General features: G+C 38.5%; 1 protein-coding gene across 1 annotated transcript; it reads right to left on the bottom strand.

The window, feature by feature from the left end:
- Positions 1-9,221: 9,221 nt before the first annotated feature.
- On the bottom strand, positions 9,222-22,991 carry LOC132553963 (BTB/POZ domain-containing protein kctd15-like). The gene is made up of 2 exons (XM_060218262.1): positions 22,822-22,991; positions 9,222-9,867 (listed from the first exon to the last, which is right to left on the bottom strand). Exons 1-2 carry the CDS (start codon positions 22,989-22,991, stop codon positions 9,222-9,224), a joined length of 816 nt encoding a protein of 271 aa, XP_060074245.1.
- Positions 22,992-25,992: the final 3,001 nt, after the last annotated feature.

Raw genomic sequence — 25,992 nt, 5'->3', positions numbered from 1 at the left:
ATTGGAAACAACAATGAGAAGTGGACATTGGAAACTATAATGAGAAGTGGACATTGGAAACTACAATGAGGAGTGGACATTGGAAACAACAATGAGAAGTGGACATTGGAAACTACAATGAGGAGTGGACATTGGAAGCTACGATGAGGAGTGGACATTTGAAACTATGATGAGGATTCGGAATTGAAAACAAAGATGAGGAGTGGACATTCGAAACAAAGATGAGGAGTGGACAATTGGAAACTATGATGAGGAGTGGACATCGGAAACAACGATGAGGAGTGGACATTGGAAACTATGATGAGGATTCGGAATTGAAAACAAAGATGAGGAGTGGACATTCGAAACAAAGATGAGGAGTGGACATCGGAAACTACGATGAGGAGTGGACATTGGAAACTACGATGAGAAGTGGACATTGGAAACAAAGATGAGGAACGGACATTGGAAACTGATGAGGAGTGGACATTGGAAACTATGATGAGGATTCAGAATTGGAAACTACGATGAGTGGAGGAAACACAACCAATAGGAGCGTAGAAGTGGACTATTAAATCATTGGATAAAGGTGCGGGATCACCACAAACAGCAGACCGAAAGGGACGTTGGACAACGTAAATTGCACCACCGACAGGGTTGTGAAGGGGACATTTAAAAAATGAGTAGTATAAAGAGGAAAAAATAAACAACGGTTTGAAGGTGAAAGAGAAAATAGCGGTATATAAACAACAATGATATTTTGATGTTAACCTTGTGTTTTGTTCCATAATCACCTCGAATTAAATTCGGTCGATAGCCTTATAAGACGGTTTATAGATATCAAAGAGATTAGTTCCCAAATTACTGGTATACTACGGGTATGAGGTACTGGACCGAATCCGATCACAGTCATATCTTAATGAGGCACAGGTTTTTAACAGTAGGAGCGTTACACGAATACTTTATTTCGCGAACTCGCCTCTTTAGGAATATTTGCAAATTTGTTATTTCGCAAACTCTAACTTAACTTGTAAAGTAAATAAACATTAAATAAAGATTCCGCAATCAAGACATATTTCGCACTAGTGTCTGACCTCCACCATTGGTTCACAACTGTAGTATGAATGATATTCTTTTTTTTCACAATCTATTTTTGTTCTACTGAGAAATGCAGGCCATTTAAAAACAATTGAAAATGGACATTGACAGACCTTGGGACTACAGTGATGTAGAGTGAGATGTTGTTGGACTAGGGACTACAGTGATGTAGAGTGAGATGTTGTCGGACTAGGGACTACAGTGATGTAGAGTGAGATGTTGTTGGACTAGGGACTACAGTGATGTAGAGTGAGATGTTGTTGGACTAGGGACTACAGTGATGTAGAGTGAGATGTTGTTGGACTAGGGACTACAGTGATGTAGAGTGAGATGTTGTTGGACTAGGGACTACAGTGATGTAGAGTGAGATGTTGTTGGACTAGGGACTACAGTGATGTAGAGTGAGATGTTGTTGGACTAGGGACTACAGTGATGTAGAGTGAGATGTTGTTGGACTACAGTGATGTAGAGTGAGATATTGTTGGACTAGGGACTACAGTGATGTAGAGTGAGATGTTGTTGGACTAGGGACTACAGTGATGTAGAGTGAGATGTTGTTGGACTAGGGACTACAGTGATGTAGAGTGAGATGTTGTCGGACTAGGGACTACAGTGATGTAGAGTGAGATGTTGTTGGACTAGGGACTACAGTGATGTAGAGTGAGATGTTGTTGGACTAGGGACTACAGTGATGTAGAGTAAGATGTTGGACTAGGGACTACAGTGATGTAGAGTGAGATGTTGTTGGACTAGGGACTACAGTGATGTAGAGTGAGATGTTGTTGGACTAGGGACTACAGTGATGTAGAGTGAGATGTTGTTGGACTAGGGACTACAGTGGTAGACTACAGTGATGTAGAGTGAGATGTTGTTGGACTAGGGACTACAGTGATGTAGAGTGAGATGTTGTTGGACTAGGGACTACAGTGATGTAGAGTGAGATGTTGTTGGACTAGGGACTACAGTGATGTAGAGTGAGATGTTTTTGGACGAGGGACTACAGTGATGTAGAAGGAGATGTTGTCGGACTAGGGACAACAATGATGTAGAAGGAGATGTTTTTGGACTAGGGACTACAGTGATGTAGAGTGAGATGTTGTCGGACTAGGGACTACAGTGATGTAGAGTGAGATGTTGTTGGACTAGGGACTACAGTGATGTAGAGTGAGATGTTGTTGGACTAGGGACTTCAGTGATGTAGAGTGAGATGTTGTTGTACTAGGGACTACAGTGATGTAGGAGATGTTGGACTAGGGACTACAGTGATGTAGAGTGTTGTTGGACTAGGGACTACAGTGATGTAGAGTGAGACATTGTCGGACTAGGGACTACAGTGATGTAGAGTGAGATGTTGTTGGATTAGGGACTACAGTGATGTAGAGTGAGATGTTGTTGGACTAGGGACTACAGTGATGTAGAGTGAGATGTTGTCGGACTAGGGACTACAGTGATGTAGAGTGAGATGTTGTTGGACTAGGGACTACAGTGATGTAGAGTGAGATGTTGTTGGACTAGGGACTACAGTGATGTAGAGTGAGATGTTTTTGGACTAGGGACTACAGTATTGTAGAGTGAGATGTTGTTGGACTAGGGACTACAGTGATGTAGAGTGAGATGTTGTTGGAGTAGGGACTACAGTGATGTAGAGTGAGATGTTGTTGGACTAGGGACTACAGTGATGTAGAGTGAGATGTTGTTGGACTAGGGACTACAGTGATGTAGAGTGAGATGTTGTTGGACTAGGGACTACAGTGATGTAGAGTGAGATGTTGTTGGACTAGGGACTACAGTGATGTAGAGTGAGATGTTGTTGGACTAGGGACTACAGTGATGTAGAGTGAGATGTTGTTGGACTAGGGACTACAGTGATGTAGAGTGAGATGTTGTCGGACTAGGGACTACAATGATGTAGAAGGAGATGTTTTTGGACTAGGGACTACAGTATTGTAGAGTGAGATGTTGTTGGACTAGGGACTACAGTGATGTAGAGTGAGATATTGTTGGACTAGGGACTACAGTGATGTAGAGTGAGATATTGTCGGACTAGGGACTACAGTGATGTAGAGTGAGATGTTGTTGGACTAGGGACTACAGTGATGTAGAGTGAGATGTTGTTGGACTAGGGACTACAGTGATGTAGAAAAATGTTGTTGAAGGATGAGTGAGACTTGTCACTAGGGACTACAGTGATGTAGAGTGAGATGTTGTTGGACTAGGGACTACAGTGATGTAGAGTGAGTGATGTAGTGTAGGGACTACAGTGATGTAGAGGACGATGTTGTTTGTAAAAAGCACTGTTTTGAGATGTTGTTGGACCCAGGGCCGTGTTTCCGGAGATAAGTGTGCTACAGCTGCCGTTCCTCTGACAAGCCTCCAGATGTATATAGATGTTGTTACATCTCCGTTATCTAATTTCATTTATTTATTTTTAGTTTTCATTTTGAAGTCAAATAATGAACGGATGCCAGCGTTGTTCGTTAACGATGGGAAAAACGCGCAGAATGTTTACTAGAGATTGTGTCTATCACACAGGTATATATCTTATTTGAATCCGTCTGAAATGTTTGGACCTTTCCGTCTGAGATGTTCGGACTTTTCCGTCTGAAACGATCGAACAACTGACAGAAGCAAAATTCATGTTTGCGGACAAAGTTTCTTACCTGCGGGAGCTGGTATCCACAGAAAAGAAGGCCATTTCCAATAAAATATCTGTTTTGTTAGCCTGTTTTAGTAAGGTGGTTGTTTCAAATTCATCACAGACAAACATATACATATTTATCGATATACAAAACATTTATTTACAGGATTTTTACGTCGTATAAAAAACAATATAACTGTCCTGATACTGAATTTGTCTGAAGACCTAAACTGTAAGCCTGTAATATATTGGGCGTTACACGTGTTTACTGTTATGACATATAAACTGATGATTTCTATACGTGAGCCGATACCGCCACACCGTTACTTTATTTTTCAACAGGTAACATATTATCGGTATGTATAACCTGTTACAGAAAGACTTATACAATCGATACTTTTCATTATCATTAAATTCTTCATTATAGCAAAATACGCTGTAGCCATTTATAGCTTCAGAAAACTGTTCGACCCTTCCTTTATAACATCCAAAAAAGCCGCAGGTCTTATTTCGCATCAGTTATGCAAACGGGACAAGTATCACGCAGTTTACTTGGTAGGTAAATTCTGAGTTATTTCCCTTACAAATTTGGAACGTTTGATCTATCCGGATGCTAGTGATTTCTTCCTAAGTATGTCGATAAATTAGGACACATGTCGGTCTATTTTCTATAAATAAAATTTCAATTAAATTCTTTTATATTTGGTGTGTCGGTGCGACCTGGATTCCTCCGCCAGTATATTAGTTAATCACGGCTGACGTCCAAAGTTAAATTCAATAGCCTGCTAGATAAACAAGCGTATCAAAATCGACAAAAATGCGTAAACTGACAGATTCTTTAAACTCTATGTTCAGGGGTGATAACTCTAGAAAAAAATAAGTTTAATTACATGGCACTAAAGGTTTACTCGAAATACATCTTGTAATATTTCAGTTAAGTTTTCCATGTTTGGAACTGTTGATGTTTAAAATGTGTTTTTCAAGATGTCAACAATCATGGTTTCACATCATTACAGAAAAAAACCAGTGAGATTTGATCGGGACCATCTTATTATCAGGATTATTCAAGGGAACTAAATCCCATTGGTGGGTCTTGATAGCTTAAAAATGTGTGGCGTTAAGGAAAACCACCCTTGTGCAATCATGTCTCATAATGATATTTCGGTCACATTGAATTTCGGACCGACCCTCAAAAATAACACCAGAGTTCAGAGGTCAGATTTATCTCAAAATCACTGCAGGAAAGTTCAACTGTTTCAATCTAGTGGAACTTGAGACGAAGTATTTTTATAATAGTTAACACACGGCACAGCTATCCTTCGGGTTGGATGGTCCTAAACCGTATTCTGAGGACTTTCATAATCTCTCGATAACGCCATGGGCAAACTCAAATATTCCCAACCAAAGTCATGTCTACAGGTTTCGTATTGATCAACTGACGTATGAAATAGATTGTCCGGAAGTGACTTTTAGAAAACAAGGTGGTACTGCTGCTGCACGCTGCTGCCGGATAGTTAGGTCGTCATGTTAAACGTTTGATTACAGTTTCCGGTATAAAGGTTTCTAACACAGTGACTATCAGTAACGTTTGTGATGATTGAAATGGAAATGAGCGATATACCCATCGGCTATAGAATACTTTACCTATATCAACAATACACAATGGCGCTCAGCACCACACTTCTATCAAGAAAACACTCTAGGCATGACTTCAATGTTGGTCAGCTGTTGGGACCTGTCCTGGAGCTAACGGAGCAAAATACTACCGTATCGTCACTAAACCGATGTCCATTTCTCATGACACGTTTTTTTTATGTTTTGAATGCCATATAGGATTATGACTGAACGGTAGTTTTCAGTCTCTGTGAGATTTTTATAAAATAGAATCTTCGCTAACATGAGTCAAACCCTTTTGGTCGGGTGATCTGTTTCCTGATTTGTAAAACTTTTCCCAGAATTCCTTGCGCTAGTCTTCATCCATTTCCTCGTTATGTCCAATTCTTTATGTAAATTCCAATAAGAAAGCGACTAATCTGAAAGTGGTTAAGTTAAAGATAAATTTTGAAAGGTGATATTAGTGTTTAGAAAAGAAAATATGTGATATCTAGGTCGTAAGTCAAAAATTAGTTTTTCGTCATCGTCATCGTCGTCGTCGTCGTCATCAGAAAGTATTAGAGGGCAGAGTTCATTATGTTAACGTTTTCGGTGTTTATTCTCCTTTGTTTGCCCCAATCAACAGAGTTGATTTTAATTATATATCAGTTGTCCGGCTGTTCCGGCTGTTCCGGCCGTGCGTACGTACAACGTCCAATTTATAACGTTCTATTCTTCTTGTTAAAGTATCGAAAAGAGACAGTAAAAATATAAACGTAAGGAATATTTGTTTCCCTTTTTGTTGTTTATTGGTATGTAAACTGCATTTGTGAAAAACTCGTGTCATTTAAATTATCTGTAAAAATGCAGTTTACTCACCAGTAAACAAATGCTTAAAAATTGAATAAAACTTACGTGACTGTCAGAAAATAAACTACATTACCGAAACATTCTAGATGTGTGTAAGGGGCGGTAACTTAATGATGACTTTTATGTTATATCTGTAGCACCACAGTGCTTTCTTCTCGGATTTTTGTCATTATCATTATTTTTTTCTTCTTTTTTCAGTTTCATCATCCATGCACCTTGAACATTTATCTATTTTTTATTACCTTTGGTTTTGAATTAATTTTAAGACTTAAGAACATGAAGCATCTGAACAACAAGGAAATAACAAGATCCAAGAGGGCACTTGACGCCCACCATTGATCTTTATTTCGTGTTTTGGATATTCTTTCTTCTTTTCCCTATTTTTGCACTTGATTACATTGTATTTGAAAATTTCTCCAAAGTAACAGCTACATTAATAATAAACCATCAAATCCAAGGTGGCCATCTGTTGGTCATATTGTTTTCCTGTCCAGTCCCAAAATCAAATGGACACAACAAAGATTAAGAGTAACCAATATATGTCAAGTCATTAGGAAATAGCGATAACAATTTTTAATTGTCAAAACCTAAGATGGCCGCACGTCAGCCGTTTCGTCATTTCTGACCTCTCCCAAAAACAAAAGGATATAAGTAGAGATCAATGGGGGTACATGTTTCAGATTTGAGAAAGATCCATCTCAAGACATTGCGATAACTATCGTTCATTGTAAAAATGCGAGATAGCTGTCTGTGAGTCATTTTCTTCTGATCAGTCCCAAAATTAAAAAGGCACCACGTGACTAAGGATAACCTAGATATAAAATCTCGTAATACAATAACAAACTATGGCTGTCAAAAGTCAACGATGGTCGTCTGTTGGCAGTTTTTAAGTCCATAAATGAACGATGCACAATGAGAAACTAATAGAAAACTTCACGTGGAAATTAAGAAAGATCCATCCAGTACTTTATTGTCATAATCAAAGATGACCATTTCATTTCCATGATCAATTTCACGCTGAAAATGCACATGTAGGCAGTATGGGGAAACCTAAATATGTTGAATCATTCATCCAGGGTTTCTCCAAAAATAGAGGAAACAACCCAGGAATATCAAAAATCAAATTGTTAGCATTAAAGGGAAATTAAATATGAAATTTTAGGACGATTCATCTAAAAATAGCGGAAACAACCTATGACTTCGATTATAAAAACCAAGATGGCCACCTGTCAACCTTTTTGTTTTTTCCAGTCGTTCGCACGAATGGCAATACACATCTATGTACTAAGAGAAACCTACTCATGAAATGAGGTTAATCCATCCTATACTTCTTAAATAGCGACGACAAACTATGACTAAATATCCAAGATGGCCGCCTCTTGGCCGTTTTATTTTTCCGAACAGTCCCAATGGAGCCTATGGTTCAAGAAGATCAATCCAGCGTTTCTCGGGAATAGCGATAACATGAATTGATAAAGGACAGACGGACGAACAAGGAGCGATTTGACTGGCGGGCTATTTGATGATAATGTGCTAAAACTTAGACGCGTCATGGATCATAAGATAATATTTGTTTTGAAGTTTTTCGAAATCGCATTCATTAGCGCAAGTGAACATATCATCACCCCGGTCTTTGTTTTGTTTTTAAAGAAAAGGTCGTTCATATTGTCAGATACATTTGACCTATGTGACGTATGTGACCCTTAATGTAGATCAATGAACTTTATGGATAATTTTAACTGGCAAGTTATATGTATTTGCCAAACAACATTGCCGTGGAAACTGTGGTTCTGTATGTGTTTTTTCATTAATTAGTTCATATTCGGTCGACGGTAGACGGACGCCGCACCATGTCAGGTTAAACATACAAAAACAAACATAAGGAAATTTGATCATTTTAATGGCACATTCAAAATAGAAGTAAAAGCAGATGGATTTCAGGATCCTGTTCCAGGTAAAACAATTGGCATTTGTTCTTCGTAGAAAAAATGAAAACGAAACAATTCATAACAATGGTTTTCTGTATCGGTATACAGTTGTAACAGATTTGCCAAACACTTGTTGATAGGGCATTTAAATAAAACCGCGGTAGGAATCTGTAAAATATGATCATACGGCTTCAACCCTTTATATATACATCATCACACATTATCAGGCCGAGGTTCAGCATTCATGAACTAAAGCAATAAAGTATACAGAACGTTTTAAGAAATCATTTCAAAATATCATAATATAGCTACAAAAAAAAAATGAACTAAATGATCCATCGATTTTCAAAGCGTGACATGGAAACTAGGAGCGGCGTGGTACTAATACTTCATCAATTATCGTTAATGAACCTAGTTTATGTCCACGTAACTAAGTTTTCCTCACCATTGTCTTACGCTTTTCTTTATACACTTGACAGAAAAATCAATTGCGGCATCAAAGGTGACTTTGTTTCGACTTGATCATTGTTAAAAACATTTTTATCCGTAGAGATATCACAAGAGAAAGAACATTTTGGAAGTTTCAAATGATATATGGATCAGAGCCCTTCTCGTTTTAACACGCATGAATTGCTGACCAGCAAAATTTCTGCGTCATAAATACGTGCGTATTACGTGAAATGCCGGGACACTGATCGTAAATCTCTGTTCCGTGTCAGTCAATAGAGGAATACATAGACATAACAATAACAAATACACGCAAACCTTCACAAATATGGGACTATCATCAGTCAAATGACCAGAACATCGACTTTGCAATATAAAGACATGTTTAACGTCACAAGTTTGGAGCAAACATTGAACTCCGTTTTTAGTTTATTCCCGGTCATTCTCCGAGCTCCTGACTCTCCGGTTCAAAATTTCATCGACATTCTGAACTCTTGGTTCAACATCAGGTTCGCCATTTTCCTTTACATTTTTCACCTGTAATGACTTATCTTTAAAGCCTGCGACGAGTTTCTCTTAGAACATGTTTATTTACAAACACCACCTGTTATGACATTTCATCCGACACGTGGTACTCACATGTGAAAACGTTTGTTAAGGACGCGTTTCTACAGCGACTTACAATTGGTTCTGAGGAACAAGTATTCTGTGAACTGTTGACCTTCGACCCCTCCCCCCGTGGACGCGTGAACCAAAAATCTGTGGTTAAACAATCGCTGAAGGACTTGGATTGAATTAAGTTTGCAGAAGCCATTAACAGGGAATCGAATAACGTAACGATTATCCAAGTTAAACCCTGAGTTCCTTGAATCCATTAGAGCTGAAGTGAGTTCTGGGAAAACCTCTTCTAAGAGATGTTTCTCAGCACTGAGAGAAATCCTTTCGCCAAGATCGGGACTTATACTTACGGCAATGCAATCGGAAAACTCGCCACTGCGCAACTGCTGTGGTTGTTGCTGCTTTTGCGCAGCAACTGAATTTCCTACTTCCGATTTTTCTGTTTTGATGTTCTTACACCTGCGTAAAATCTCCACCTCCCTAACGATGCCATGTAGATCATAGTATCTCGCCTCCTCAATAAGCTGGTCATATTCACGGAAGCCTTCGGGCAGCATCAGCCGTGAGGATCTGAGATAGTTGAGGATGTAACGAAACATTTTCCCGTCCCGATCGATGAAATAATGCTGCTTGAGGCTATCCAGGATGATAGGAATATTTCCATTGAACATGCGTGCTAGCTTGGACTCGGGGCATCTGTAGGGGCAAACAAAAGACGTAGTTAGTATTATGGAAGATTCCCGTCCCCTAGGTACGTGGACAATCAATATATAATCGATATACGTGCGTTACCATCCAAACAAAAACTCTTTGAAGTCTTTGATTCCAATACACATACAATGATGCTATGAGCCATAGCCCCCGGCCCTAAGTAGCTATGGTTTCATGTCTCGGATCTCGTTTTCAACCATGACTTTTATAACTGTAAATGAGCGATCACTGGCTGACATTTCTAGGTTGAGAAATAAGTCTATGAGGTCTGATTTGTTAAAAGTGAAAAAATAACGATGCGTCAAAGTCTTCAATTGTATTTTTTTTCAGATAAAGGACATTTTCTTTATTTTGCATATGTAATACATTTACATGTATTTGTATAAAACGTGACAAACAATCCAAACACTTCATATCTCATGATAGCGATCACATCTTATGTATTGGTCCTATAATAAGAGGACACATCTCTCTCAAACGTCCTGAAAAAGGACACATCAATTGTATTGTCCTCTCATACGTCATGAAAGGGGACACATCAATTGCATTGTCCTGTCATACCTACTTCAAGGGACACATCAATTGTTTTGTCCTGTCATACCTACTTAAAGGGACACATCAATTGCATTGTCCTGTCATACCTACTTAAAGGGACACATCAATTGCATTGTCCTGTCATACCTACTTAAAGGGACACATCAATTGTTTTGTCCTGTCATACCTACTTAAAGGGGACACATTTATTGTATTGTCCTGTCATACCTACTTAAAAGTGGACACATCTGTTGCATTGTCCTCTCTCATACTTAAAGAAAGGGAATACATCTATTTTTTTGGCCCCTCGAACGTCATGAAAGGAGATATACCATTTGCATTGTTCTCTGATGTGTCATCAAGTGGGACTATCTACTGAATTGTCTTCTCGTGCATGCGTCATGAAAAGAGACACCTGTATTGAACCCTCGTTACTTCACAATATATAGGAGACATATCTAACCAATGGCCTCTCATTCGTCATTAAAGGGGACTATTTTTTGTATTGTTCCATTCTTTGTCATGAAATCAATTATTTTGTCCTCTCACATGTCATAAAAGGAGACACGTGCATTGGTCCATCATATGTCATGAATCTTTTGTATTGTCGCCTAATACGTCCTAAAAGGAGACACATATATTTTACGGAACGCTTTCTTCAGCTTGGTTGTGTTACTTAATAGAACAGAAGTTTTTTTTATAACCAGTAGAAGATTTGAGTGTGACATTTCTATGACTGCAAGGCCACCTTCATCGGACACGGTGAGGCGTAAGTAGTGTACGAGCTGGTTATAGTGTGACGAGATGGTAAACAGCTTATAGAAAAAGATCATAGATTGTAACAACGTCGATTCGGCTACGCTTTTTTTTAAATATTGGTCAGGGATGAATCTGTATGACGACGACCCTACCCCTCATCCCCTCGTTCATGGCCAGCTGCGACGTATTCTGGTGGTAACCTTGACCAGCCGCCTGTCATTGTCATTTAGCAGGTCATTAAATGGGACACCTCTATTGTCCTATTGTATTTTCATCTCAAAATAAAAAGAGAAAAAAAAAGAAAAAAAAAGGAAAAAGGGCACAATGTCATTAGTCCTTCGTACTCTATGAAAATTGACTCGTCTGTTGTATTGTCACCTCTAACGTCATGAGACAAGACACATCAACTCTATTGATACCTCGTTCGTCATGAATAGGGACACATCTATTCCATTGTCATGTCCAACGTCGTGAAAGGAGATGTGTATACTGTTTTCACTTATTATAATCGCTGAACTAAGACTTCTTCCAATAGAGTTACAACTACGACGCCAAGCACTCAAACTTTGGGACTTCAAAATCCGTACATATAAATTTACTGAAGGAATTTTATCAAATTTATATAACACCCCTGTAAGGCCAAACAGACTTCTCAAACCGTCAACTTCTATTACAATTGTCTATCATTGTTTTTATCCAAAAATCGAAAACCTCACCGTTTTATCAATCTAATGCCGTGCTAGTGGTACGCCATTGTACAAACCATTTCTACCGCGGAATTAAATCACTCCCCAAGTCATCATCGATATTGCTTCAATATTTAATAATAATAAAATCTAATTTTCCGATAACTTTTTTACTGAAAGTAGGAAGGTCTTTACAAAACTAATTACGACCATTCCCTTGACATCTCATGTCAAAAATATTTCGCAATTAACCCTACGGGGTGTAAGAATTAAATATTTAATCCCTAAGTTTTTCGGATATGTTTACGAGGGTATTTAAATGGTGCCGTCGTTTTGACAGGGTGGGACGGGGGTCCACTGAGTACTAAGAAGTCAGTACATAAAGAAAATCTACTTTGATATGCTTTATCGGCTGGTACGACACCAAGTGTCTCATTAAGCTGGCTCCAGGCTATTATCTCTGCTTCTTAAAAGTGGTTCCTTTGGCTATAATTCTATCCAAACCTTTCACCGTCATACGCGCTCCAATTAAAATCTTTATCCTGTACCCTCCGGCAACACTGACACTAAAATCAATGTTTTCAGCGAATTGCATTTTAACTGAAGAAGCAGGGCCGCGGGGTGGTAGATTTTCATTTAGAAATGAGAACGTATTAGGCTTTTGGCCATTCTCCGTGTAGGATTTCTGTCTAATTATTCCTGCTTCAAAATCTTTGCCCCGAGCAGGGGATTGTTTACATTCGAGACTATATTAAAAGGTTACAGGCATACAACTCTTAGGTATCCAAATACACAGACCACATATTACCAGTTCAACCAGACGGCCATTGTCGATGGCTAGGTGTGATCTACTCACATAGCAAAGCAACGGCTATCTACAAAAAATGGAACTTGTGAAAAAAAACTGTATCGGAATTCGGAATGCAAAGTCGCCATCCACCATCAATGCATAGTACCGGAAGTGACGCAATTCCTATCAATGCCGTTTTAATGCATGGTAATAGCCAGTTACCATTATCAAACATTTTAAATGTACTTTAAAACATATGGGTTATATCTAATAATTTATAGTCACTAAAGCTTACGTGATTAACTAATAGACATCGAATTCAATCAAAAATTTACGTGGCTTCCGTTCACGTGACCAGCGAAAAGGCGAAATTCAGTTTTTGGAAATATCACATTTACACCAAAACATCTCGATCAGTTTCAAATAAAATGTTAAAATATTAGTTTCTCGTGTAGAATGTGAAACCTCGTATGTAACAAGTGGAAGATATCTTAAACGTTCAATGGAATCGTTAGACAAAATCATTCGCGAAGTATGACGTTTAATTCGTAACACGGCGGCAAATGAGTAAACATATATTGTAGGACATAACAATTGGCGAGATGTGACGTTTATCTGTATTGTAGGACATAACAATTGGCGAGATGTGACGTTTATCCGTATTGTAGGACATAACAATTGGCGAGATGTGAGATTTATCTGTATCGTAGGACATAACAATTGGCGATATGTGGCGTTTATCTGTATCGTAGGACATAACAATTGGCGAGATGTGGCGTTTATCTGTATCGTAGGACATAACAATTGGCGAGATGTGGCGTTTATCTGTATTGAAGGACATAACAATTGGCGAGATGTGAGGTTAATCTGTATTGTAGGACATAATACTAGCCGCAATATACCACTCGGCTAGAGAGAACTTCTCTTTAGCTCAATTGGTTGAGCGTCAGACTAGTAAGCCAGGAGTCCCGAGTTCGATTCCTAGCGGAGGCATTGAGATGACAAATGACCTCTGTTACATTGGCGCCCATGTAGGGACCCGGGATTAGTACTTAGCCATGCCCCACCAGCATCGCTGTAACCCCTGGAAACTCGAGGACGAGTTATTTCCTGGAGGGGGAGTATGTAACCCTGGTAAAATACTAGCCGCAATATACCACTCGGCAAGAGAGAACTTCCCTATTATAGGACATAAAAGTTGGAGAAATATGACGTTGAACTGTACTGTAGGGTAAAGTAAGTGGCGAGATATTGCATTTAATTGTTCGGTGTGCGGCAGTGCAGACACTTGACGCTTAACTGTAATGTGAGACAAACTAAGACATGTGGTGAAAACAAGTGTCGATATATGGTTTAATGATTTATGGTCTTGTATTGTGTGGCATAAAAAGTGACGATAAATTGCGTTTACCTGTATTGTGGGGAATATAACAAGAGGCGATTGTATATAGTATTTATTGTAGGGCATAGCAGAGAGTAGGACATATGTGGCTAGATATAGCAGAGAGTAGGACATATGTGGCTAGATATAGCAGAGAGTAGGACATATGTGGCTAGATATAGCAGAGAGTAGGACATATGTGGCTAGATATAGTACCGAATCGTGAGATAATTAGCTGTCATGTTTTACAAGCTATCTAATAAAAATACTGTTTTTATATTTCAGCAAAAGACAAATTTAACTATTTGACTTAATTTACTTCAGGTATCTGCACAAATGGCCAGATGTGACGTCACAGCTCCATATCAACAATTTTGATTATTGAAAGATAAAAATCGAACCGCGTCGTACTTGAGTCGTTTCAGACAGTGTTACACTTGTAAACAACAGATTTTGGCAGTTTCTTGAGTAAAATGAATTACTTATAAAAGATAACAATATACTCGCCCTTCGATCTACTAACTTCCTGACAATTTAGTATGTACCAACACTGATGAGAAACTGTCTACAGTAGCGAGTGGCCAGATTACATTCTCGTTATTAATTTTCTAAAAGAACCGTGGCCGAGATCAGGCCCTCTCAAATGATTGAAAACCGGTAGAAATGTGTTTAGCCTACGGCAACGTCTATGGTGTAGTCGACGGGTTCAGCCAAGTCTTTAAAGCTTTTATCAAGTGGAAGGAATAAGCATGAGTCGAGGCTAAAAAGGATCATAATTATTTTGAAAAACTGCTCGAGGCAATACGCAGACATTATTATCCAGAAATATAACACCCAGACATTTGGCGGAGAAACTACTAAACAGTGAAGGAATACATACGTAATACACTATTCAGCTAAAAACGTACAATTTTGATATTTCAGTATTATGTACACAATTTAGTTTCGAATTCCAGAAGAAGAAATTAATTTACGATCAAATTTCGTATAAAAAATTTGAATGTAACTGGTATAAGCGTCACTTGCAACAAACACAATTTTCACTTTTTTCAGCAAATGCGTTTTCCTCCCGATTTGGGAAAATGTGTCATGTTTGAAAAGCATGCAGTATGTTTAAAGACTGGTTAAATATACTGTTAAGTACATGATCCGGACAGCGCTAACGTCATTCACAGTGAAACTCAAAAACGTGTCTGACTCATAACTCAATGTTGCACTTCCCTAAACACAGTCTTTAAAGCGACTGGTTCATTTTGTTAAGGTTCAGAAGAAAGTGTTTTTCTCTTTGATTTATGGTAGAACTTATGTTACCAACGACAGTAAGAAAACCCCCTCCAAGATATTAGGAATATTACCCAGTTTGAAAGTTTCCGGATATTCTAGCTTTGCAGTTAGAGTAATCGAAATGATTCGTAACGTGAAATTGAATTCAAAGGACGGAAATTTCCTGTTCCAATTGACGCACTACAGAACTTGTGAAATCGAATACCTCTCCACGAGAAACGATTTAGTTTTTGTAAGAACTAAACACACAAATACTAGAAATCCTTTAACTTTTGCTTTAGAAAATAAAAATTTAATGGGTAATGTGATGATTCTGGTAATGGAGATATTTTTTTTTGTATTCCATTTGAGTTACTATGGCAACGCCTCCAGTATCGCCACTTACTCATCAGTTGTGAATCAGCAGTGAGATCGGCTTCATACCAAGATAGGTAACCCCACTTGACAGGTCACCAAGCAGAATGTTATGTGTCCTGTATGCACAAGAGTAACTATATTTGTAAATTTCAGATTTTCAAATCTTATATTATTTCTCATTACATGTAGGATCTGAATTAAATAGGTCATGTGGAACGAGAAAACTGCGGATATTTGCAATACTCTTGCTTTATTTTATCCTCTATCAAAATCCGACAGTGCGTTTCATTTGATATTGGCCGAAGTGACCAAGTTCCCCTTTATATCGCATAATTTAGAACTCGGACAACCACATTCGGTACAGATATCGTTCAATAACCAGCAAACATAATATTCACTTCGATGTGAACCTTGACCAATTTGTAAAGATGGCATGGGGGCTTACTTGATTTATGCTGGAGAACACAATAAGATGACCGGAGGCTAGCCTTCGGTCTCAATGGTTGGTGATAGTGGTCAGTTTTGTCCACTCTCAATGCTGAGTTGGGTCTATCGGGTATTACATACACGTAGATATGACCTTCTAATCTCTAGCTAGACAATTGTGTGTATAACGTATATCTATATATATAGTCATATTGACAGAGTACACCTGTGATCTGAAGGCGTAAACATAGAACCGGGAGAACACTTTTCTCTTCAAACAATCTCGTCTTATAAGATAAGAGATTTGTTTTTCCCCTTCTTTCTTATATATTGAGGTAATACCAAACCAATTTTTTAAAATTCTATCCGAACTTTCAGACCTGCTTTTTCGCCTACGTCAAGTTCGACAAGTCGCCCCAACAAAACATCATGAAACTTCATTGTTATAATTTCCTTAAGACGACTCGACCGCGGTAGAAAGTTTGAGAAACCATATCCTTGTAAACTGAATCAGAATAAATAATAAACAATCACACCCATGTCTTTCTGTACCTTGTTACCATTCCTATGTCTTTCTGTACCTTGTTACCATTCCTATTTCTTTCTGTACCTTGTTACCATTCCTATGTCTTTCTGTACCTTGTTACCATTCCTATGTCTTTCTGTACCTTGTTACCATTCCTATGTCTTTCTGTACCTTGTTACCATTCCTGTCTTTCTGTACCTTGTTACCATTCCTGTCTTTCTGTACCTTGTTACCATTCCTGTCTTTCTGTACCTTGTTACCATTCCTATGTCTTTCTGTACCTTGTTACCATTCCTATGTCTTTCTGTACCTTGTTACCATTCCTATGTCTTTCTGTACCTTGTTACCATTCCTACCTTGTCTTTCTGTACCTTGTTACCATTCCTATGTCTTTCTGTACCTTGTTACCATTCCTATGTCTTTCTGTACCTTGTTACCATTCCTATGTCTTTCTGTACCTTGTTACCATTCCTATGTCTTTCTGTACCTTGTTACCATTCCTATGTCTTTCTGTACCTTGTTACCATTCCTATGTCTTTCTGTACCTTGTTACCATTCCTATGTCTTTCTGTACCTTGTTACCATTCCTATGTCTTTCTGTACCTTGTTACCATTCCTATGTCTTTCTGTACCTTGTTACCATTCCTATGTCTTTCTGTACCTTGTTACCATTCCTATGTCTTTCTGTACCTTGTTACCATTCCTATGTCTTTCTGTACCTTGTTACCATTCCTATGTCTTTCTGTACCTTGTTACCATTCCTATGTCTTTCTGTACCTTGTTACCATTCCTATGTCTTTCTGTACCTTGTTACCATTCCTATGTCTTTCTGTACCTTGTTACCATTCCTATGTCTTTCTGTACCTTGTTACCATTCCTATGTCTTTCTGTACCTTGTTACCATTCCTATGTCTTTCTGTACCTTGTTACCATTCCTATGTCTTTCTGTACCTTGTTACCATTCCTGTCTTTCTGTACCTTGTTACCATTCCTGTCTTTCTGTACCTTGTTACCATTCCTATGTCTTTCTGTACCTTGTTACCATTCCTATGTCTTTCTGTACCTTGTTACCATTCCTATGTCTTTCTGTACCTTGTTACCATTCCTATGTCTTTCTGTACCTTGTTACCATTCCTATGTCTTTCTGTACCTTGTTACCATTCCTATGTCTTTCTGTACCTTGTTACCATTCCTATGTCTTTCTGTACCTTGTTACCATTCCTATGTCTTTCTGTACCTTGTTACCATTCCTATGTCTTTCTGTACCTTGTTACCATTCCTATGTCTTTCTGTACCTTGTTACCATTCCTATGTCTTTCTGTACCTTGTTACCATTCCTATGTCTTTCTGTACCTTGTTACCATTCCTATGTCTTTCTGTACCTTGTTACCATTCCTATGTCTTTCTGTACCTTGTTACCATTCCTATGTCTTTCTGTACCTTGTTACCATTCCTATGTCTTTCTGTACCTTGTTACCATTCCTATGTCTTTCTGTACCTTGTTACCATTCCTATGTCTTTCTGTACCTTGTTACCATTCCTATGTCTTTCTGTACCTTGTTACCATTCCTATGTCTTTCTGTACCTTGTTACCATTCCTATGTCTTTCTGTACCTTGTTACCATTCCTATGTCTTTCTGTACCTTGTTACCATTCCTATGTCTTTCTGTACCTTGTTACCATTCCTATGTCTTTCTGTACCTTGTTACCATTCCTATGTCTTTCTGTACCTTGTTACCATTCCTATGTCTTTCTGTACCTTGTTACCATTCCTATGTCTTTCTGTACCTTGTTACCATTCCTATGTCTTTCTGTACCTTGTTACCATTCCTATGTCTTTCTGTACCTTGTTACCATTCCTATGTCTTTCTGTACCTTGTTACCATTCCTATGTCTTTCTGTACCTTGTTACCATTCCTATGTCTTTCTGTACCTTGTTACCATTCCTATGTCTTTCTGTACCTTGTTACCATTCCTATGTCTTTCTGTACCTTGTTACCATTCCTATGTCTTTCTGTACCTTGTTACCATTCCTATGTCTTTCTGTACCTTGTTACCATTCCTATGTCTTTCTGTACCTTGTTACCATTCCTATGTCTTTCTGTACCTTGTTACCATTCCTATGTCTTTCTGTACCTTGTTACCATTCCTATGTCTTTCTGTACCTTGTTACCATTCCTATGTCTTTCTGTACCTTGTTACCATTCCTATGTCTTTCTGTACCTTGTTACCATTCCTATGTCTTTCTGTACCTTGTTACCATTCCTATGTCTTTCTGTACCTTGTTACCATTCCTATGTCTTTCTGTACCTTGTTACCATTCCTATGTCTTTCTGTACCTTGTTACCATTCCTATGTCTTTCTGTACCTTGTTACCATTCCTATGTCTTTCTGTACCTTGTTACCATTCCTATGTCTTTCTGTACCTTGTTACCATTCCTATGTCTTTCTGTACCTTGTTACCATTCCTATGTCTTTCTGTACCTTGTTACCATTCCTATGTCTTTCTGTACCTTGTTACCATTCCTATGTCTTTCTGTACCTTGTTACCATTCCTATGTCTTTCTGTACCTTGTTACCATTCCTATGTCTTTCTGTACCTTGTTACCATTCCTATGTCTTTCTGTACCTTGTTACCATTCCTATGTCTTTCTGTACCTTGTTACCATTCCTATGTCTTTCTGTACCTTGTTACCATTCCTATGTCTTTCTGTACCTTGTTACCATTCCTATGTCTTTCTGTACCTTGTTACCATTCCTATGTCTTTCTGTACCTTGTTACCATTCCTATGTCTTTCTGTACCTTGTTACCATTCCTATGTCTTTCTGTACCTTGTTACCATTCCTATGTCTTTCTGTACCTTGTTACCATTCCTATGTCTTTCTGTACCTTGTTACCATTCCTATGTCTTTCTGTACCTTGTTACCATTCCTATGTCTTTCTGTACCTTGTTACCATTCCCATGTCTTTCTGTACCTTGTTACCATTCCTGTCTTTCTGTACCTTGTTACCATTCCTATGTCTTTCTGTACCTTGTTACCATTCCTATGTCTTTCTGTACCTTGTTACCATTCCTATGTCTTTCTGTACCTTGTTACCATTCCTATGTCTTTCTGTATCCTGTTACCATTCCTATGCCTTTCTGTTACCATTCCTATGTCTTTCTGTACCTTGTTACCATTCCTATGTCTTTCTGTACCTTGTTACCATTCCTATGTCTTTCTGTACCTTGTTACCATTTCTATGTCTTTCTGTACCTTGTTACCATTCCTATGTCTTTCTGTACCATGTTACCATTCCTATGTCTTTCTGTACCTTGTTACCATTCCTATGTCTTTCTGTACCTTGTTACCATTCCTATGTCTTTCTGTACCTTGTTACCATTCCTATGTCTTTCTGTATCCTGTTACCATTCCTATGTCTTTCTGTACCTTGTTACCATTTGTATGTCTTTCTGTATCCTGTTACCATTCCTATGTCTTTCTGTACCTTGTTACCATTCCTGTCTTTCTGTACCTTGTTACCATTCCTATGTCTTTCTGTACCTTGTTACCATTCCTATGTCTTTCTGTATCCTGTTACCATTCCTATGTCTTTCTGTACCTTGTTACCATTTGTATGTCTTTCTGTATCCTGTTACAATTCCTATGTCTTTCTGTACCTTAAAGTCTTTCAAATTATTTTCATTTGCTCTCTTCCATTATAGATATATAACGGTACAAACATTCATTAAAGTTTAACTAAATACTAACTTCACTTCACTGTAACACTGACATCACACCAACGTGACTGTAAACACATCAACGCAACGGTAGATAATGACACATCAATATCGCATAACACATCAGTGTGGCTTTAGATAATTACATCACATCAGATCATTGACACTAGACGTTATTATCTCATCAATGTTAAACTATTGACACCACATCAATGTGACACTAGATACTGACATAACATCAATGTGACACTAGATACTGACACCACATCAATGTGACACTAGATACTGACATAACATCAATGTGACACTAGATACTGACACCACATCAATGATACACTAGATACTGACTTAACATCAATGATACACTAGGTACTGACATAACATCAATGTGACACTAGATACTGACATCACATTAATGTGACACTAGATACTGACATAACATCAATGATACACTAGGTACTGACATAACATCAATGATACACTAGGTACTGACATAACATCAATGTGACACTAGATACTGACATCACATTAATGTGACACTAGATACTGACATAACATCAATGATACACTAGGTACTGACATAACATCAATGTGACACTAGATACTGACATCACATTAATGTGACACTAGATACTGACATCACATCAATGTGACACTAGATGATGACATCACATCAATGTGACACTGGATACTGAAACCATATCAATGTGACACTAGATACTGACATCACATCAATGTGACACTATATACTGACATCACATCACTGTGACACTAGATACTGACACCACATCAATGTGACACTATATACTGACACCACATCAATGTGACACTAGATACTGACATAACATCAATGTGACACTAGATACTGACACCACATCAATGTGACACTAGATACTGGTACCACATCAATGATACACTAGATACTGACATAACATCAATGATACACTAGGTACTGACATAACATCAATGTGACACTAGATACTGACATCACATTAATGTGACACTAGATACTGACATCACATCAATGTGACACTAGATGCTGACATCACATCAATGTGACACTGGATACTGACATTACATCAATGTGACACTGGATACTGAAACCATATCAATGTGACACTAGATACTGACATCACATCAATGTGACACTATATACTGACATCACATCACTGTGACACTAGATACTGACACCACATCAATGTGACACTATATACTGACACCACATCAATGTGACACTAGATACTGAAATCACATCAATGTGACACTAGATACTGACACATCAATGTGACACTAGATACTGACACCACATCAATGTGACTCTATATACTGACATCACATCAATGTGACACTAGATACTGACACCACATCAATGTGACAGTAGATACTGACACCACATCAATGTGACACTAGATACTGACACCACATCAATGTGACACTAGATACTGACACCACATCAATGTGACACTAGATACTGACACCACATCAATGTGACACTATATACTGACATCACATCAATGTGACACTATATACTGACATCACATCAATGTGACACTATATACTGACACCACATCAATGTGACACTAGATACTGACACCACAACAATGTGACACTAGATACTGACACCACATCAATGTGACACTATATACTGACACCATATCAATGTGACACTATGTACTGACATCACATCAATGTGACACTAGGTACTGACATAACATCAATGTGACACTAGGTACTGACATCACATCAATGATACACTAGATACTGGCATCACATCAATGTGACACTATGTACTGACACCACATCAATGTGACACTAGATACTGACATTACACCAATGTGACACTAGATACTGACATCACACCAGTGTGACACTAGATACCCTACCACACATAAATGTGACGCTGAACGCTTTGTGACGCTATCTAGTGATAGCACGTCCCTATTTCAGACATAATGATATTATTTATTAAGGCACAGATGGCAGTTTAGATATAAAATCAATGCTTCAATATTGGTTGTTGGTGCTAAATGTAAATTATTAATAAGACATATCCCTGACGAAATAGCTAATGAGGAGGTCAATACTGGTAAACAATTGATCAAACAGTAATAGGTCACTGATTTCAACCCATGATCCGTACCAATCGCTACTGTCACAACGGTTTGAAATGTTTGTGAAATAAAACCATTCCTCGCATTATAAAAAGGTCTCAATCGAAACTAAGTAACATAGTAAAAAGATAAATAAATAAACTTCTCATTTATGAAACTATAGTTCAAGTAATAAACATCGTGTATTTGAAAGGACGAGGTCGCAAAAATTATCAACTGTAAATTTAAATACCTCACTGCCAGGCCTTGAAACAACTCGATTTCAATAAGCATAGAATTGGCTTTAAAACCTATTTTCTTTAACCGGTTCCAGTTGAACATTTGATAAGAATACAAAATTTTCAAGTCACGCGATTTACTTACTTTGTAAGCGTTTCCAGCGATGACGTATATATGACGCCGCCGACGTCGATGTGGACAGGCGCCGTGTAGCGGGTCGGTGTTGCTGGACAGGGTACTCCTGAGATTTTGGAAAACGAGTGACCATTCTGTGATATCGGTGGGGAAGCAACTGGTGTATGAGGAGAGGACATTGTCCATGAACGTGACAAATGTCCAGAGTTTGGTGATCGTTTTGTATCACAGCAATTGCTTTGCTTCCTTTTCACTTTCCTGTGAAAACTTCAGCGCTCTTCTCCCGCGTTACATGGAGATTACTGTAAGATTGCCTCCAAGTTGAACGTTGACCTTCAGATTAGCTGTAGGTGACCTACAATAGAACAAATTAACACCTATTGATACAGAATGACGCCTGAGTAAAGACTACATGTGTTTACAACGTACTATATCCACATACAATTTTACAACAATGCATTGGGACAAATAAACGATCCAAACGTACAAGCAGAGGCCTTTGTGCTGTTGTATCTTGATGAAGGCTACACAGCCCCGTATCAACCCCTGCGGGTAATTACAAGGTTCAACACTAAAGAGAATTCGGCCCGCCGCCAGTTATGTCGAAGTTCCGGTCATGCCCAGAGGCATTGTAATATGGCGACATTTCAGAAACACCTGCGGGTTGCCGGAGGGGGTTATTTATTGTTAATGAGAAACAGAGTTTTACTGTAGGCAGACTAAGCCTTTACCAGTACACAGCCATACCCCTTGGTTACATACAATTAATAACTACCAAACGATACACACGATTGTTACATTTAAAAAACTACTTATGTATAGTATGTATTACAACTTGATTAAAACTGAGTGCAATGAAACATATTACATACACATCAGTAGTGCACAAGGGGTAGAGGACGCGACCAGAATCAGGACACCGGCACGTGCTGCAGTAATCAATTAAGCAACCAAAATTCATCGCTCCATTTTTTCTTGAAAGAGGGACAAATTAAACCGGCCGCAGTAATGACGACAAGTGGACCCGCGGCGAAAACTGGCTGATAATTACTATCGTTGTTTTATATCAATATAAACAGTTTAGCGATTATTTCAGACGAGCTCCCGTTATTGCATAGAACACATAAGCATGAAAGACCTGCTAAATAATACGTGGTGCAGTGGAAAATGCAATATTTGCCTATTAAGGCGATCCTGTGCTACATGTCCCCAATCGAACGCAAATTGTATGACGTAACGAGCCCGACCTCTTTTCATGCAACAGTTAAGACTACTCGCGTGTTTCAATCCAGACAAGCAATAGATGTAAGTTATATGGGGGTATTGTGGTAACGTGGAAACGCACTTTCCTTTCACCGAGACGTGAAAAAGTATGTGGTCTTACGCCCGATCACTAAACCCCTACTCCTCGCCCCCCTCCACACCCTTATTCCCGGGTAATCCGATTTCCTCCCGCAGTAAGACCCATCAAGATCCCCTATTTGATTAAACAAGAGTGATTAATATAAACTGATGTATACGATTGTTTATTAGTTATCCAGATACGCTCTATTATTTAATCGTAGATTTGCAATTCTATACCACCCCTCATCTCGATTTACAATGAAATTTGTGCAAAAAAAAAAAAAAAAAAAAATGCGCTATTGTTCAGTTACAGACGAAACTGAATGGTAGGTATTCTGAATGATGCTAGTAGACAAATTCTGATATATTCAACGTCTTTAAAAATTAAAAGGGAATAAATGGTTAGATATTCATTTCATGAATGATAAAAAACATTATGACATTTAAATATCTGTACCTTTGTACTTTCTGTTAATTATGATATCTTAAACGCTTGCATAACCATTTCGCTAACAATGTCAAAAAATCAAAATAAAATTGGAGTGACCCAACACTAATTCATATCATTATCGTTGGGAGAGTGTAAACAATGTCTTTGAGCATGCAATGCTAGATTCAGATTAATTCAAATTCATTAATCAAATTTATTCGTATAACATGAAGCAAGAGGTCATTTTACGAAGTAAGAATTGAAACATGGCTGGCAAATGAAGTTTTGGCTTATTACATCATCATACACAGCAAGAAATCATATCAAAATGGCATGTTAAAACGAGGCTACGAAAGGTCACTTGATGAATTCGACTATCTCCGTTCAAAACAGCGACGGGTGGCAGATACAACAGCAAGTGTCGAGTAGCGTTAGTTTTAATCAAATGATCTTTAATTTTGTGAAGTTATTTTAAGTATTACAATGCTTGCCCGAAATCAAACAAATGGGCAAAAAATAACAAAATCTAACCATTTAGTCCCTTTAATTGATACTTCACTGGTTTTAATCAAGTGCAAAGCCACAAAACTCCTGTTTTTTATCTATCAATCCTTTATACTGTGTAGACTAAGACTATGCAGTAAAAAAAACAGTTTAAGAATTTATCAAAAACCATGTGAATACCTCAGTTTTTGTTTGTTTTTCCCCATATTAATGGTATCACCATGAGAAGAAATTGACGTGGAACATGGATGCTTCCAAATATTAACAATCGTTTTCACACTAGCAGGCGGTATTATAGATTCGGCGCTCGATCTATTTGCGCACGGACTTAAGCTTGTCCCAATGGCTGGTTTGTTTGTTTTATCATGTCGGGAACAATCGGTGTCATTTTGAGGAGGCAGTCTCCTTATAGTAACTGGTAGTTACTGTACAACATACGGGAGGCCCGTTCTCGGCCGCCAGAGCAATTAGGATGAAAAGTCTTCCCATGGACACAACTACATCACCATAGACCTGTCCGTTTCTCATAGAAAAGTAGGGAGCCTCGAACCGTGTACCTCGGATCTTCATCTGCTGTTACGTAGGCCAATCAAGGCCATGACCGACTGAGCCATCACGGCCCCTCCATCACCCTGGCAATCGGAGAGATGATGATTTACTTTGGTCCCTCCATCACCATGGCAATCGGAGTGATGGGGATGTAGTTCGGCCCCTCCATCACCTTGGCAATCGGAGTGATGGGGATGTAGTTCGGCCCCTCCATCACTTTGGCAATCGGAGAGATGATGATTTACTTTGGTCCCTCCATCACCATGGCAATCGGAGTGATGGGGATGTAGTTCGGCCCCTCCATCACCTTGGTAATCGGAGAGATGATGATTTACTTTGGTCCCTCCATCACC

This window comes from Ylistrum balloti, unplaced genomic scaffold, assembly GCF_031769215.1.
Source record: "Ylistrum balloti isolate Yb309-2 unplaced genomic scaffold, AGI_CSIRO_Ybal_v1 Utg370368, whole genome shotgun sequence".
Classification (NCBI taxonomy): domain Eukaryota; kingdom Metazoa; phylum Mollusca; class Bivalvia; order Pectinida; family Pectinidae; genus Ylistrum; species Ylistrum balloti.
The sequence above is the reverse complement of the archived record's forward strand: the minus strand, read 5'-3'. Positions and strand labels throughout refer to the sequence as shown.

Excerpts from the sequence above, each read along its gene's own strand:
- LOC132553963 (XM_060218262.1), bottom strand. The coding sequence starts at position 22,991 with ATGTCCTCTCCTCATACACCAGTTGCTTCCCCACCGATATCACAGAAT. Across the intron at positions 9,868-22,821 it reads TCGCTGGAAACGCTTACAAA|ATGCCCCGAGTCCAAGCTAG; the intron begins GTAAGTAAATCG and ends TTGCCCCTACAG.